The sequence below is a fragment of the Sciurus vulgaris genome (genome assembly GCF_902686455.1).
Source record: "Sciurus vulgaris genome assembly, chromosome: 6".
Classification (NCBI taxonomy): domain Eukaryota; kingdom Metazoa; phylum Chordata; class Mammalia; order Rodentia; family Sciuridae; genus Sciurus; species Sciurus vulgaris.
In genome coordinates, this window is record NC_136466.1 from 30,831,341 (window position 1) to 30,847,134 (window position 15,794).

The 15,794-nt window shown below is 43.8% G+C and overlaps 1 protein-coding gene across 4 annotated transcripts in view; it reads left to right on the forward strand.

The window, feature by feature from the left end:
* The first annotated feature begins 478 nt into the window (after positions 1–478).
* Positions 479–15,794, forward strand: part of SLC22A4 (solute carrier family 22 member 4) — a 46,958-nt gene continuing 31,642 nt past the window's right edge. Inside the window, exon 1 of one of the 4 annotated variants that reach the window (XM_079144173.1) lies at positions 479–1,023. In XM_079144173.1, the coding sequence (XP_079000299.1) occupies positions 631–1,023 (393 nt within the window). In that variant the 5' untranslated portion in view covers positions 479–630. The remainder of the gene's footprint in view (positions 1,024–15,794) is intronic. The other 3 variants (XM_079144170.1, XM_079144171.1, XM_079144172.1) reach the window with 3 other exon arrangements.

The window sequence follows — 15,794 nt, forward strand, 5'->3', positions numbered from 1 at the left end:
GCGCGCCCTCCTGTCACCCTTGCCGCCCGCAGAAGTTTCCAGGGAGCCCAGACTTCGCTGATTCGCGGGTCCGCGCCCCGCGAGGCCGCCGAAGTCCCAGACTCCTCATTGGGACAGGGGAAGGACTCCTGACCTGGGCTAGGCCTGGCACCACGCCGATAGAGAAGCTTTTAAAGACCTCACTCTCAGACTTAGGCCTCTCCCTTTCGGTCCGCCCTCCCACGTGGGACTGGGGGTCGGGAAGTCAATGATCCGGGCTCGCCAAGCACTACCTGGTGCCCCAGCGCAGCACTTGCTCACTGGCCCGCAGGGGGCACAGCAGATCCTGGCCTCAGAGCCCCTAGGTTACCGTAGGACTAGCCGCGTCGCGCAGCACTGGGCGGAGTCAGCGGGGAGCCCCGCCCGGCCCGCCCGCAGCCCATCCCTCTTCTCGAGCTGCTGGGGATGGGGGTGTGGTCCTGAGACAGTAGTCTCCTAGCTCTGGGGATCCAACGCCTGCAGCCCAATTTCCCCGAGTCGACCTGTGCCCCGGAACGTTCTGACATCCTCAGGAAAGGCCCGGGACGCGCGGCGCAGTCCCGAGAACGCTCTTATCACCTGGTTGCAAGCTGCGTAGCAGCGGCGGGGAGCATGAGGGACTACGAGGAGGTGACCGCCTTCCTGGGCGAGTGGGGACCCTTCCAGCGCCTCATCTTCTTCCTGCTCAGCGCCAGCATCATCCCCAATGGATTTAATGGTATGTCAGTAGTGTTCCTGGCGGGGACCCCGGAGCACCACTGCCGGGTGCCGGACACCGCGAACCTGAGCAGCGCGTGGCGCAACCACAGTATCCCGCTGCTGCTGCAGGACAACCGCCAGGTGCCCCACAGCTGCCGCCGCTACCGCCTGGCCACCATCGCCAACTTCTCGTCGCTCGGGTTGGAACCGGTGCGCGATGTAGACCTGGAGCAGCTGGAGCAGGAGAGCTGCCTGGATGGCTGGGAATTCAGCCAGGACGTCTACCTGTCCACCATCGTGACCGAGGTGGGTGGCAGCCCCCCGCCCCGACTGAGGCCGGGTACTGGGAATGGAACAATCCTCCATTTGCGTCAGCCCCGCTTGAGACTCGCTGGCAACGTCTGAGTCAGCGCCCCCTCTCCCTTAAACCTGCCTGGTATGCTACTAGATTATGCTTCTGGCAACAGGTAGGCAATTCAAGAGAGCAGGACTCACTGTAGGCTCATTCCTGAAGCGTTTCTGTCCAGTATGGAGAGAGCAGAGAAGGGAGTGTTGTCACTAACTGTCTTTTCCTTTCTGAGTTTCACAACAGATGAAGTTATTTCCTAAGAGCCTAGATACTGTCCTGGGGAGGCCCAGCTCCAAACCACCCTGATTTACAGCCTACATTACTTTCCTGACAAGGATGAGAGCAGGGGTGTGGAGGAGTCTGCTGAGCCCAGGAGCGCACACAGAGAAGGGCTCCTATCCTGAGGAGGGTCCTTGATGCTGATTGGGCGCAAGGAACCAGAAGAGATAGAAGCCTACCCTCAAGGCACTCAGGGATAGGCTCACAGAGACTTCTCTGAGCATAGTGCCAGTTGGTGTGCAGGGGCTCCAGCCTCTGTAACTAGCCCCTCAGTATCAGAAGTGGTTTGGGAGCAGGTTCTGTTTCAGAAGTCAGGACGTACACGCACATCCCCTCTGTGTTTCCTGCTGCGCATCTATTGAGGACCAGGAGATGCTAGGTCATGTCATACCCTCCTTCTGAGAAGAGCATTCCCACAGACTAGTTTCCTGCTGTTAATCAGGCGCGTAGGATTCCCGGCTTCTAGACCTCATCTGCTTTATGTTTCTCTCAAGAAAAAAGAAACAGTGGCTTCTGCTATGGCCTCTGTTATCCTTTTCCCTCAGTACAGTGTGGCAATCATTAGATAACAAGTCGGGCCCTATGCTGGGCCCTAGGGTGTAGACATTTGTTCACGAACCCTACCTTCCACACTCAGATGCCCACAGGGTACACTGGCTATGTTGTAGAGAAGACTAACAACCTTTGCTAGGGTTCTGGCCTGTTTGCTGTGTGACCTGAGGAAAATAAATTACCCTCTCTATGGAATATCAAATACCCTCTCTATGGAATGCTCCAAGAAGAAGTGATAACATTTAAGCTACATCTGAATAGGACCTGTCCAGGCAATGAAAATGGCAGATTTGGGGAATGGAATTCCCATAGATGAGGGTAGTTAGAGTTCAGGGGATGAAAGGAGACTACGAATGCTTTAGGTACAGTTTATAGGCACCCTAAAGAGTCAACTTTATTCTGAGGATAGCAAGAATGTAGCAAGGCCAGATTTGTGTCTTTAGAAAAAATTTATTCTAGCTTCTGTGCAAAGCAAGATAACCTGTGAGGAAGCTATGGAAGTCACCTCTGCAAGAGAATGGTGGTCAATCAGGAGTGGTGGCAGTAGAATCTGCAGGAGCCATGGGAAGTGGCCCAGCCTGTGAACTTCCTCTGAATCCCCGACCATTAGCACCACGCCTGCCCTGGGCCCTGAGATGACTCCTCTGACTTTGATCCCTAGCAAGGGCTCCTAGTGCTTGCCCAACCCCCATCCACAGCCTGACCCAGGAGCATCTCAGGCTGGGAACCAGTTCAACCCACCTCAATTCCTGGAAGTATTCTCAGCACCTGAGATGGAGGCTAGACCTACTGGTTCTAGACTTCCCAGACAGCTGTACCAAACTGTTTGTTTTTCCCTTTCTTACTGGCTCTGTGAACCTCAGGATGTGAAGGATGGGCAGCTACTTGTTTCCAAGTCCATAGGTACTCCTGTTGTGTCCTGTTCAGGAACTTGTGGGCACCTATAGGGATGCGCATCCTCATACACACACCTGTGCACCAGAATCATCTGCTCTGCTTTTTTTTTTTTTTTTTTTTTTTGAGATGCTTGGGATTGAACCCAAAGCCTCGTGCATACTTGGCAAAGCTGTACCACTGGTCTACCACTGAGTTATAATCTCAGCACCGCCCCCCTATTTTTTTTTTTTTTTTTTTTGACAGAGTCTTACTCAGTTTCCCAGGTGGGCCGCAAACTTGCAATTCTGCTGCATCAGCCTCTGCAGAGCTGGGATTACAGGTGTGCACCAACACACCCAGCTCCTGGATCTGCTTTTTTTCAGCAACCTTTCCTTTCCTTGATTGCTTTTTGAGTGATGGGATAAAATAAAAGGCAAATGGGCACTGGTGGCTGGGAAGATGAGGAGGGGAAAAAGCAAAGTGAATAATGTGGGTGACTCTCCCCAGAGGGATAGTGGCACACCAAGTTCTGGGTGGCCACTAGCAAAAACAAAAACAAAAATTAACATATGTCAGTGAGAATGTGGAGAAATTGGAACCCTTGTGCATTGCTGGAAGGAGCACAAATTAGTCAGCTTTCCATTGTAGTACTAAGTACTGGGGATAATCAACTTAGAAAGAGACAAGCTTTACCTAGCTCAGTTTTAGAAGTTCCAGTCTGCAATTGATTGGTGCCATTGCTCTTGAGTCTTGGCAGGCAATGAGAGCAAAGCTGCTCTCTTATTGGAGGAGACAAAAGAAAGAGGAAGAGGAAGAGACCAGAGTCCCACAATCTCCTTCAAGGGCACTCCCCAAAAGATCTACCCTACCATGGGCCCTCCTATTAAAGTTTCCACCATCTCCCAATAATGCCATACTTGGGGCCAAGCCTTTAGCACAAGGGCTTTTGGGGGACATTTAAGATCCAAATTATGGAACAACATAAAATGGTGCAGCTGCTGTGGAAAACAATATGGTGGTCCCTCAAAAAACTCAAAATAGAGCTGGGAATGGTGGCTCATACCTGTAATCCCAGCAGCTCAGGAGGCTGAGGCAGGAGGTTCAAAAGTTCAAGTCTAGCTTCAGCAATCTAGAAAGGCCCTAAGCAACTTAGCAAGACCCTGTCTCAAGAAAAATAAAATAAAAGGACTGGGGATGTGACTCAGTGGTTAAGCATCTCTGGATTCGATCCCTGATAACAAAAAAAAAAACAAAAAACAAAAAAAATTAAAGGATTACTCCATGATCCCACAATTCCACTTCTGAGTATTAAAAAAAAAAAAAAAAAAGATACTTGTATACCTGTGTCCATAGCAGCATTGTTCAAAATAACCAAAAGGTGAATACAACCCTAATATCTATCAACAGATGAGTGTGTGTATATATATATATATATGTGTGTGTATGTATGTATGTGTATGTGTTTACACACACAGTATAATATTATTAATCTCTAAAAGAAAGCAAATTCTGACACATGCTACAATGAATGAACTTTGAGAATATTATGCTTAATGAAATAAACCAGTCACAAAAAGACAAACGTTGAATTATTTCACTAATACCCATTATGAAGAATAGTCACTCATAGAAACAGATTGTAGATGATGGCTACCAGAGCTGGAGGAAGGAGGAATGGGGAGTGGTTGTTGAATGGATATCAAGTTTCTGTTTTGTACAATGAAGAGTTCTGGAAATTGGTTACTCAACCACATGAACTCTACTGAACTGTGCACTTTAAAACAATGAAGACAGTAAATTTTATGTTATGTGCATTTTACCACAGATTTTAAAGATGAGGATAATAATTGTGCCCACCTCATCTGGGTCATTGAGAGAACTTGGTGAGAGCATGACTCCATGTAGATAGATATGTCACATGATAACTAGCACAGGGGGTGTCACCAGCATGGCATCATAGGTGGGTGGTGAGCAGTGTGTAAGGGAAGGACCTCATCACCCTCTTTCCTGCTCCTCTGCCTGGGCACTTGGGTATTTTTTTTAAGAAGCTCTCCCATTTTATTTTATTTTATTTATTTATTTATTTTTTGGTGGTGGTGCTAGGGATTGAACCCAGGGTCTTGTGCATGCGAGGCACACGCTCTACTGAGCTATACCCGGTGCTTGGGTATTTTGGAACTTTGTCTAAAGCCTAGATTGTAGCTGGCCTAACAGGTGATAGGACTTGCCGGAGGCTGAGCCCATCTCCCCAGAGAGGTAGTTCCAGGGCTCAGATAACAGGACAAACATAGGTCCAAACCCATGTCTACTTGGCCAATGCCAGTGGAAATAAATTACCTCCTCTTCCCACAGGGTCAAGCCCATAACCCCAGGCAGGTCTGTACATCCTGGCCAGCATAGGTAGGGGAACCATCCCCAGATCATGTATCTGCCTTTTCTGGGCCAGGATCTCCCAAGAACAGAGAAGCCCACCTAGACTTCCTCTCAACCTGGTCCTCCATGGAAGGACAAGGCCAGCCAGATCCCCAAGGGTGGCATGTTTCACCATAGAAATGTGTTCCATAGATGTCAGGAAGCGGGGATCTGGTATCTGAGTCATGACTCACAGGAGTACATCTATCTGCTTGTGTGTATGTGTGTGTAAGGTCGTTTCTTTCCTCAGGAACAATTTGTGAAGTCCAGTTTATTCATTCTGGGCAGTTACTAAGAATCAAATTTTTGAAACTTTATTTTGAAATAACTTGATTTAGAGAAAAATTGTAAAAATACTACAGAAAATTCACGTACGCCCTTCATCCAGCTTCCTCTGATGTTAACCATGACTCATAATCCATTTATCAAAAGAAGGAAATTAACATTGATTACAATTGCATTAAGGAAACCAGTTTTCCACTTAATATTCTTTTTTGTGTTTGGGGATCCAATCTAGAACCCCATTTATATTTATTGTCATGTTTTAGTCTCCAATCTGTGTCAATTTCTCAATTTTCCTTATCTCTCATGATCTTGACATGTTTTTTATGTTATTTTGATGAATGTGCCTCCTTTTGAGTGTGTGTGAATTTTTCTCATAAGTACATTGAGTTATGTAGTTTTTGGTAAGAATATCATAGAAGTGATGTGTCTTGGAATATCATACCAGCAAGCATGTCTTGATTACTGGTGAAGTTAATCACTTGGTTAAGTTTGTTGCGCTAGATCTCTCCTCTGTAAGTTACTATTTTTTCCTTTTCACAGTTAATAAATATCTTGGGGGAGATACTTTGAGATAATGAAAGAAATCTTTGTCTCCTCAAACTTTTACCCACTGCTGTTATCATCCATCACTAGATCTTGACTGAAACCATTATCACCATGGTATTTTCCTAGTGGTGATTTGAAATTATTCTGGAAAGAAAAGCTTCCCCTTCACACCCATGTATTTATTTATGCATTTACTAATTTATATCAGCACAGGTTCATGCATATTTATTTTACTATATCAGTCATCAATTCTTAATCATTTTGTTGTTCCAGTTGTCACAAGTTGAACCAAATTCCTTTTCACTTTAAGGAAAAAGAATGGGGAAATGCAGGGCAAGGTCCTTCCTCATCTTTGGACTCCGGGCTGGAAGAGGCTGTTTACCCCTGGGGGAGGAGAGACAATTGCATCTAGTAGCCAAGTTATCCATAGTGGGGCAGCAGGTCAGGGACAGAAGCAGGGACAGGGACAGGTGGCACCTGGGATAGGACTGAACATTATGTTGGGAAAGGTAGGGACCTCAAGCATCCAACAGTCTGTCTGAGGATGGGGTTTTTCACTATTCCTGTGGTCAAATGTCAATCTCTATGGGCATGCCCTCTCTAAAGCTCTTTAGTACCATGAACTTCAGAGAGTAGAACCCTATGCGTAAGCAAGCTCAGAGCCTCCTGCCCTGAGGCCAAAGAAGCAAGGATGGCAGCCAGCATCCTGCTTTGCAGGGAGTCTAAGTTCATCAGCAGGACTGCAGGAAGAACAGAGATAGGTCTGGTGCCTGGTCACAGTCTGAACATGGACTGGCTCTTGACTCAAGCAAGTCGTCTTTTCCCCAGGAACACCATTAGGTAGCCTTAACACTTCCCTAACTACCGGGTCCATGACTGGAGAAACTGAGGCAATCACCTCTGAGCCAGAAACCTTTTTGATAGGCCATCAGTAGTCTTGAGACAGGGCTAATGCCACATCCTCTATGCACCTGTCCTTTTCTGCAGATAGCGGCATCCTTTAGGGGTCTGGGAGTGTAGTTGCTGGTGGCCATGCCCTTAAGCAGGGTGGCCATGCCCTGAAGCATAATAGAACCTCCAGCAAAGAGCCTGCACCCCTGGAAGTACTAACCTTGTGACACTTTCCCTGGAAGTTGGGTCAGGGAACAGTCCATGGCAGGAAACTCTGATTCCTACCCATAGCCTCAAGGTGGGCCATGTCTGTGGAGCAAGCTTCATTACCTGCTGTCACGGAGCTTCAGGGAGGCACTAGGGGCATCAACCAAGGGAACAATAAGACTGAGCCTGGCATGGGACTGGCCACTGTGTACAGTATTTTCTGTCAGGTCTGCAGGCTGCCCTGGGATACTGCTGGCTGGTAGGGAGACTAGCAGTCTGGCTGTCAAGACAACCTTAATATTAACCAAATTGCTCAGCAGAGTCCACACTCTGATCTGCCCTCTGGTAGATTTCAAAGGGGATGAGGAGAGCCTTGTCGCCAACCAGCACCGGTGAGACTTATATTTCTAGTCAATGCTTCAGAGAGCAGATTTTGCCAGAGAACAAACAGAGGAGCCTCAGGGGTGTCCCCTATCTCTGGCCTGAGTGTGCTTCTCTGTTTGTTTACCAGCTGCCTTGCCCCAAATTGTTTGCCTGTTGCCTCTCGACTGTGTTCCTCTGACAACAGGCACCAGGATCTCAGAATGTGCCTTTGTTCCAAGGTTGCTTCACCTGTACTTCCTGCCAAGTTTCTGGATAAACAGACTTTGTCCATTCCTCCTGGTGAGCAGCAGAACCCTCAGAGTCCAAGGTGTCAAATTGACAAAAAGAAGACCATGGCAGGGCTCGTCCAGGAGAGCTAGAGTTGCCTGGGGCCTCTGAAAGGACTGTAATTCCCCCCACCCCACCTGTGGCAGCTACATTCAATTTATGTTTTAGACTAGTGCAGATCTTCTGCCTTATTATCTGGAACTTTGGTGTGGCTTCAGCATGTCTCTGGAGCCCAAAAGAAAGCAAAGAACCCCATTTGGAGCAGAGATGGTGTGGAAGTAATGGAAGCGCTAGGGAAGTTTGGGTTCACCCCTGTGCTCTAGCAAGAAGCATGGATAGCCCAAAGCTGGCAACTCCTGCTCAGTGTTTGGCAGACTAGAAGGCAGGTTCCCAATGGCACTTTCAGAACTTGCCCTCAAGGCTCGGAGGCTGGCACAGACCCTATCCCTTCTGTTCATATCCACAGAATACAACCTAGAAGAGCTTTGGTGGATCCAGGGCCAGGATGCAAGGGCTATGCCAAGGTCCCTAAGGGTCCTTTCTCCTTTCCACAGCCCCTCTCCCATCCTCACCTTTCCAGTCAAAGTCCTTGAGTTTTGCTTTGGTCCAGTCTGATGACCCCAGGACCCTTCACTGGCACCTATTTACCCCTGATCTAAAGGAAGAAGGATGCTGATAACATTTTAAGATTTGGCCGCTTCACTTATCTGTAAAGGAAAAAATGAGTAGAATAATTAAATAGCCAAAAAGACAGCCCACAAAATGGAAGAAAATATTTGAAAATCATGTTTGATAATGGACTTGTATCCAGACTACAAAAAGTACTCCTTCAACTCAACAATAAAAGGACAGCCCAATCTCCTCAGGCATGATGGGCACATGCCTGTAATCCCAGTGACCCAGGCGGAGGCAAAGGGATCACCAGCTTCAGCAACCTAGTGAGACCCTGTCTCAAAATTAACAACTTAAATGAGTTGGGCATGTAGCTCAGTGGTAAATTACCTCCCAGTCAATCCTCAATAGTGAAGAAAAAAGACAGCCCAATTTTAAAATCAGTCAGGAGCCATGATGTGTACTCGTAGACCCAGCCCCTCAGGAGGCAGAGGCAGGAGGATTGCAAGTTTGAGGCTGTCTGGGCACCATGATGAGACACTATATAAAAAAAAAAAAAAAAAGTGAAATCTTTTACCTATTTTGGAGAATAGGTATTTCTCCAAAGAATATTTGCAAATCAATAAGTACATGAAAAAAATCCTCCAACAGTTATAGGGACTGCATAGATCTGCTTCCCAGCGAAACAAATATAACTAGTTGTTATAAACACACACACACACAAACACACACACACACACACACACACACACACACACACACATATACAGGTTCTAGAAATTGTCCTAAGGACATACAGCAAATGAAAACCACTTATTCAAGAAAGGCTACTCAATCTGGGTAAGGAGTGGAAGTCCATTGCCTATAGTCACTACGGCATTATTCCTCCCTCCCTTCCTTCTTCCCCAGCACAGAAAATGGGAGCTCTTCTCTTGTGGACATGGCCAAGAAAACAGAGCTCTCTCTCCCCTCAGTTCATAGTCAAGGGGTACAGTATCTCACCAAAGGGGCCACCAATGCCCATTCCCACCCCACCCTGCATTCCCTGAGCTCTGGGTTGCACAGACTAAAATCCTGGTGAATGCAACCAGGAGTTTAGGTAATCCCTTTCTCCATCCAGCCCCTATATAGTAGAGGCTCTAGCAAGGTCCCATAGGTCAAGAAGATGGAGGTCTTGATTCCCCTTGCCCCAGATCATTCATAGGTCACACAGGTTCCATGTCAGGAAAGGTTAGCTATAAAGACCAGGAGCTGCTACCCACACCCAGTGTCCAACTCATAAAGAAGAGGTGTCACTCTGATAGAAGTGGGTCACTTTCTTGCCTGGTATTCTGGAGCAGAGACTCAGAGATTTTGCCTGGGGAAGAAGTAGTAAAAAAAAAAAAACAGGTATCTCTGAAGCTGTCCCCATAGGAACTGACTTTATTTGAATAGACAGTTAAAACTACTATTGCTCCTAAAAATAGTGGAGATTTTGTGGTAAGCAACTCAGAGGAAATGGGTAGCTCCAGTAGAACAAACTAACCCACAGGGCACCTAGTTTTCCAGAAAGAACCAGTAAAGGAGACAGCTAAGAGCAGCCCTCTTGAAGTCAGAACAAACCTCAAAGGCTTGCCTCAAAAACTGCTCCACCCAGTCTCCTAATTAGAGGTAGCCCAGTATAGGGGCAAACATCGGCAAGAGCTGACTTTATTCCATTACAAACTATGCCATCTTGTGAAAGCAAAAGAAAGAAATTATCTGGGCCTTTTTTTTTTTTTTTTTCTTCAATTTTAAATGAAAGAGTTAGACTGTAAACTCCAAAAAGTTTACCTATTTTATATTATTTCATGTTATGGTAATGTTTTAAATATTAATCTATATCTGAATTTTTGTCTATGTTGAAACATCTGGTGTCTGTACTGAATGCATGTAGGCTATATTTCCTTATTAAAATTTTTATTTGAATATTGATATCATTGATTTAAAATTTCAAGATACTTGCTTTCAAAATCTGTAAGCCATTATTAGATCTAGAAAAAAATCTTATGGATTTTATATTATATTGATCTTTTTAGATTTTATTATAAATAGAATAGAACCATATCCATCATATATGTTGCTATTAGAAATGTCAAAATAAATATGTATAGATTTTTAATAAAGTAAAAAAATCATTCCTACAAAAGGGCTTGAATTCAATTGGATTGGACTATGGGACAATTTATACCCCAGGACATTGTCAAAAAATAAGAAAGCAATTACCCAACATTTAATGGAGTCTAAATGTTGGGTATGATACTTTCAGGGGCAGACAACTGAATAGAAAGATCTCGTAATAGGGGTGGGGTGGTCAGTATCCAGAGTTACTACAATATATTATCTAAGGTGCCCAGTTTTTAACAACAACAAAATTATAAGACATGCAAATAAACGGGAAAGTGTGATCTATATGCAAATAAAGAAAAAAAAGCAAGCAACAGAAATTGCCAGAGAAGACCTACAAGTCAGATTTAACAAAGGGTTAAAAGCAACCATTATAAATATGTTCAAAGAGCTAAAGAAATGTGAAAGTAAAAAGAGAAGGTATAAAGAAAATATCTCATCAAATTCAGAATACCAATAAAAAATAGAAGTTACATTTATATTTAAAAAGAATCCAATAGAAGTTCTGAAGTAAAAATGGACAATAACCAAAATTGAAAATTTACCAGGTGGTCTTAACAGAGCTTTGTACAGGAAGAAGAAAGAGTTAGCAAACTTGCAGAGGATTGGAAATTTCACACTCCAAAGAGTAGAAAGGAAAGAAAGAAAGAAATGGGGAAAAAGTGAGAAGAACTTCCAGGAAAATGTGTAACAGCATTAAACACACCAGCATATGCCTAATGGGAATTCTAAAAGAAGTGGAGAGAAAAAGAAACAGAAAAAAAACACTCAAAGAAATAGTGGCTAAAAATGCCCCACGTTCTACTCATCTCAGAAGTTCAGCCAACTCCAAGTAGAATAACCACAAAAGAAATCCACAACCTGATACATGAAAACACCTGAGAGCCAAAGACAAAGGAAAAATTTTGAAAGAAGCAAAAAATATGACTTGTCACACACAAAGGAATCCAATAAAATTATTTTTTGCCTTCTTATAAGAAATAATAGAAGACAAAGCAATGGATGGCATTCTAATTGCCAAAAGAAAAAAAAACCTGTCAATGGAGCATCATATATACTGCAAGTCTTTAAAAAATGAAATAAAGACATCACCAAAAACATAGAAACAAGAATTTGTTTCTAGCAGTGCAATGCAACTTTACAAATAATACTAAGAAAATTTCTTCAGGAATAGATTTAACCAAAAGTTTTCAAAATCTATACTCTGAAAACTATAAAACATCGTTGAGTTGGGCATGGTGGTATATGCCTGTAATTCCAGTGACTCTGTGACTAAGGCAGAAGGATTGCAAGTTCAAGGCCAGCTTCAGCAATTTGATGAGGCCCTAAGCAATTTAGTGAGACCTTTTCTCAAAATAAAAAATAGGGCTGGGGATGTGGCTCAGTGGCTAAGCACCCTTTGGTTCAATCTCCCATACTCCCCTTCCCAAAATCATTGAAATAAATTAAAGACCAAAATAAATGAAAAGATATTCCATGTTTTATTCACAGAATCCTAACTTACTGTCAGATGGCAGTATTCCCTAAAATGATGTATGAATTCAATGCAAAACATGTTCAACTTTTTAGTCATTAGGAAATGCAAGTCGAAACCACAGGAGATACCTCCTTACGCCTACTGGGACAGCCAAAATTAAAAAGATACACAATAACAGTGTGGGTAGAGATGTGGAGAATTTGAAACCCTTGTTCATTGCTTTTGGGGTTATAAAATGGTGCAGCCACTTTGGAAAGCAGATTGGGAGTTCCTCAAAAGGTTAAGCATAGATATAACCCAACAATTTCTCCACTATGTATATGTCCAGGAGAAATGAAAATATATGTCCCTACACGATATTGTACATGAATGTTCATAGCAGCATTATTTCAAGTAGCCAAAAGTGTAAACCACCCAAATGCCAGTTTAGATAAATAAAATGTGGAATATTAATACTATGGAATATTATTCAAACAAAAAAACAATCAAGTGCTGATAAATGCTACAATAGCATGGATAAACCTAGAAAATAGTATGCTAAGTAAGAATCCAGTAACACAAGACTACTTATTGTATTTCCATTTACATGAAATTTCCAGAATAGGCAAATCCATATAGTCAGAAAGTAGATTAGTGGTTGCCAAGGACTGGGGCAGAAGAGAATGGGGTGTGGCTGCTAATGCCTTTGGGGTTTCTTTCAGTGATGACGAAAATGTTCTAAAATTAGATAGTGCTAATGCTTACACAACTCTGTGAATATACGAAAAACTACTGAACTGTACACTTTAAAAGAGTGAAATTTATAGTATGTAAATTGTATCTCAATAAAGCTGTTATAAACAAAAAGAATTAAATACTCAGGGTTTTTTATTGTTTTTTGTTTGTTTGCTTTATTTTGCAGATGGTCAAGAATTTTCCAGCCTTAAGTCACAACCAAGTTATAAAGAAGGAACTGGGGTGGATGTATTACTATTATTAACTATTACTTCTTACTTTCCCCTTGGAATGAAGGATAACTGTAAGAGGACACTATAGAAATTCATTTTTCATTCTTAATGGACCATTGCTAATTTTTCATTCACAGTCATCTCTGGGATTAAAGTCCATTTATAAAAGGATTTTATACCTTGTGGTAAGAGCTTTTTTTAGTTTTTTTTTTTTTTTTTTTTTTTTTTTAGTAATTGAACGGAAGAATTTTTCTAAGAATCTCTCTCCCCTAGTCAGGTTAAGGTGTAAAGTGCTTTACTTTTTCATTCATGCCATTCCATTTTAAGTTATGGTTTTGCTTTGGACAAAGGCATGAGGTTAGTAGAAAGGGAACTACTACTTGTATTTCGCAAGGTCATAATGTGTCAGAGGCTCCACTTACATTTTTTGTTCAATGTATATGACAAAAGTAGGAAGGGCTATTATTTTCACTTCTTTAAAGATGAAGAAGCAGGCTAGTACTGAGTGGCCCCAAGTCACGCAGCCAGAAGTGGCAGAATCTAAGAAAGCCTGTGCTGTTTGCTCAACACCAAGTGGCTTTCCAGAGCTCTCAATTCTGTGCAGGCCAGAATGGATAAGCTGATCATGATGATCCTTTGTGGCTTTGGTAATGACTAAAACTGCCAGTCTTCAGCTACTCAAAGAGTTCAAGATTGAGGATGATTTTCAAAGGACAGTGCCTAACAGCCCCAGAGCTATACATTTTCTCCACTCATTTTCCATTGCCCCTAATTGTTTAACATATTTTCATCAAAAATCTCTTAAGCGGTCACCATGTGCTTAGCCCTATGTCAGTATAAGTCATCTAAAATACAATTAAGCAAATTATCTACATTTTAGAATTCTGTCCTTCTAGTAAAGGATGATGAGGAGAGGGTATATTTTTTTCTTCTCTAGCTAGTGAGCAAGGGTGTAGTAACCCAGAACAGAGCCTTCCCTGCCAGGATTACTGGGCTCATGCATGCACATGTTCACACCTGATCTATCTGTAAAGTATGCTTGAACTTGAGCCTAATGAAGGCGGAGACCATGTCTTGTGCCCAACACAGAGTGTAGGCTGGAACAGATGCTCAATGTCAACTGAACAAATGATTAAGCAATTTCTTTGACCAATCCCCAGAGAGTATTTGGACTGGTCGCCTTATCACTCTGTGTTTTCTTTTACTCCTTTGTAAAAGGAGGATGAAAAGAATGTCTGCCCCACATGGAAACTTTGAGATCCCTTGAACTAATACAAGACACTCAATAAGTACTTAAAACACTATGGATGTCATTCCTATCATCGTTACTATTGGGAAGCACAAGAGGCACATCCATGCCAAGACTGACCTTCCATCCCTAATGACCTTGTGACCTAGACTTTTGCCTCTTGGAGCAGGACTGAAGGACACATGGCCCAGTTATATGGAGCTCCCTCTATTCTGTTTTGAGAACCTTGGTCTGAGACCCTGCAGATCAGGTGGACATAGTGATAGTGGGAGTATACATACAGTGCCTACCCCTGCATAACCTTGGCCAGCTGGTTGCCACATTTCACTCTTTCTCCAGAGGTAGGCTGTATTCTGAAACTGTTAGTGTTGGTTTAAAAGAATAGCCCCAGGCAATGCTGGTCCACTCCTCACCAGGACACCCACCATTAGCCCCTGGCCTCTGGCTGTGTGTGTGTGTGTGTGTGTGTGTGTGTGTGTGTGTGTGAATCCACATGTGCAGAGAGAGACACGAACAGTTCTGTCCCATCAAGAAGAAGCTGGTTTCCCACCGGATCTACAATTTCTGTTAACTATAGAGTTCTCTCGGTTCTGGCTAGTTGTACTCCTAAGACATAACCCTCAAATTCCAAGGAGATGGGTGCGGACAGGGCCTGGCCTCCCCAGGAACAGCCCTTTTAAGGAAAGGGCTTCTCTTTGGGCTGGCAGCTGATTTACTGGGCTCCTGTTCCATAAGCCCAGCTGGAATTTTATCTGCCAATCCCCTTTCCCATTACCGGGCTCCTGACAGCTTTCCAAAAGGATACCTTGGGCACCTAAGCGGGAGCCCAGCCCTAGAGCTACTCATGAGGTCTAGCTGCTTTCCCAGGGGTTCCAGAGGCAGACTGCCACTGCATGCACATGGCCTCCTGTGCTGTACCATGCTGGCAGGGCTTCTCACACCCCTCTTCAGGGAGGATAGTGAGACCTAGAGCCGTGACTGCATGGCTACCAGAAAGGAAAGCAATGGAGAGCTGGCCCACACCTCACCCTTTCCAGTGCCCCACTTCAGAACTCCTGCCTCTCCTCCATTCCCCAAAGAGATTGGGCTTGACCCCACTACCAGCAACAGTTTCATGGACGTGCGACCTGTGCAGTCATACAGAGCCCCACACTTGGTTTCAATGCTCTGCTGTTGACCATCTTGAAATTTGTAATTATTGAACAAAGGGTCCTGCAATTTCAGTTTGCACTGAGCCCAGAAATTAGGTGTAGATGATCCTGCCCACTACCTTAGTTCATGCAAAAGCTGGCTCCGCATCTGACAGCCTTTCTCTTTCCTTCCTGTCTCTAAGCCCTATTGCTACCTCCCTAAGTCAAAGGACTAATAGAAAAACATTTGAAAAAACACAAAATAGAGGAAATTATATTTGGAGGAGCTTTTCTGCTCACCTTCAGATGGAACAGTGATGGTTGACAACAAATATATTGATACCGCTGCCAAACTTGAGATTTTCTTGGTTCTGTCCATGTCTGAAGGTTGTTGATGAAGGCTTCTACTATGGGAGCAATTTTCTCCTGGTATCACATTCCTCAAAGTGTTAGGTTATCATATTTAATT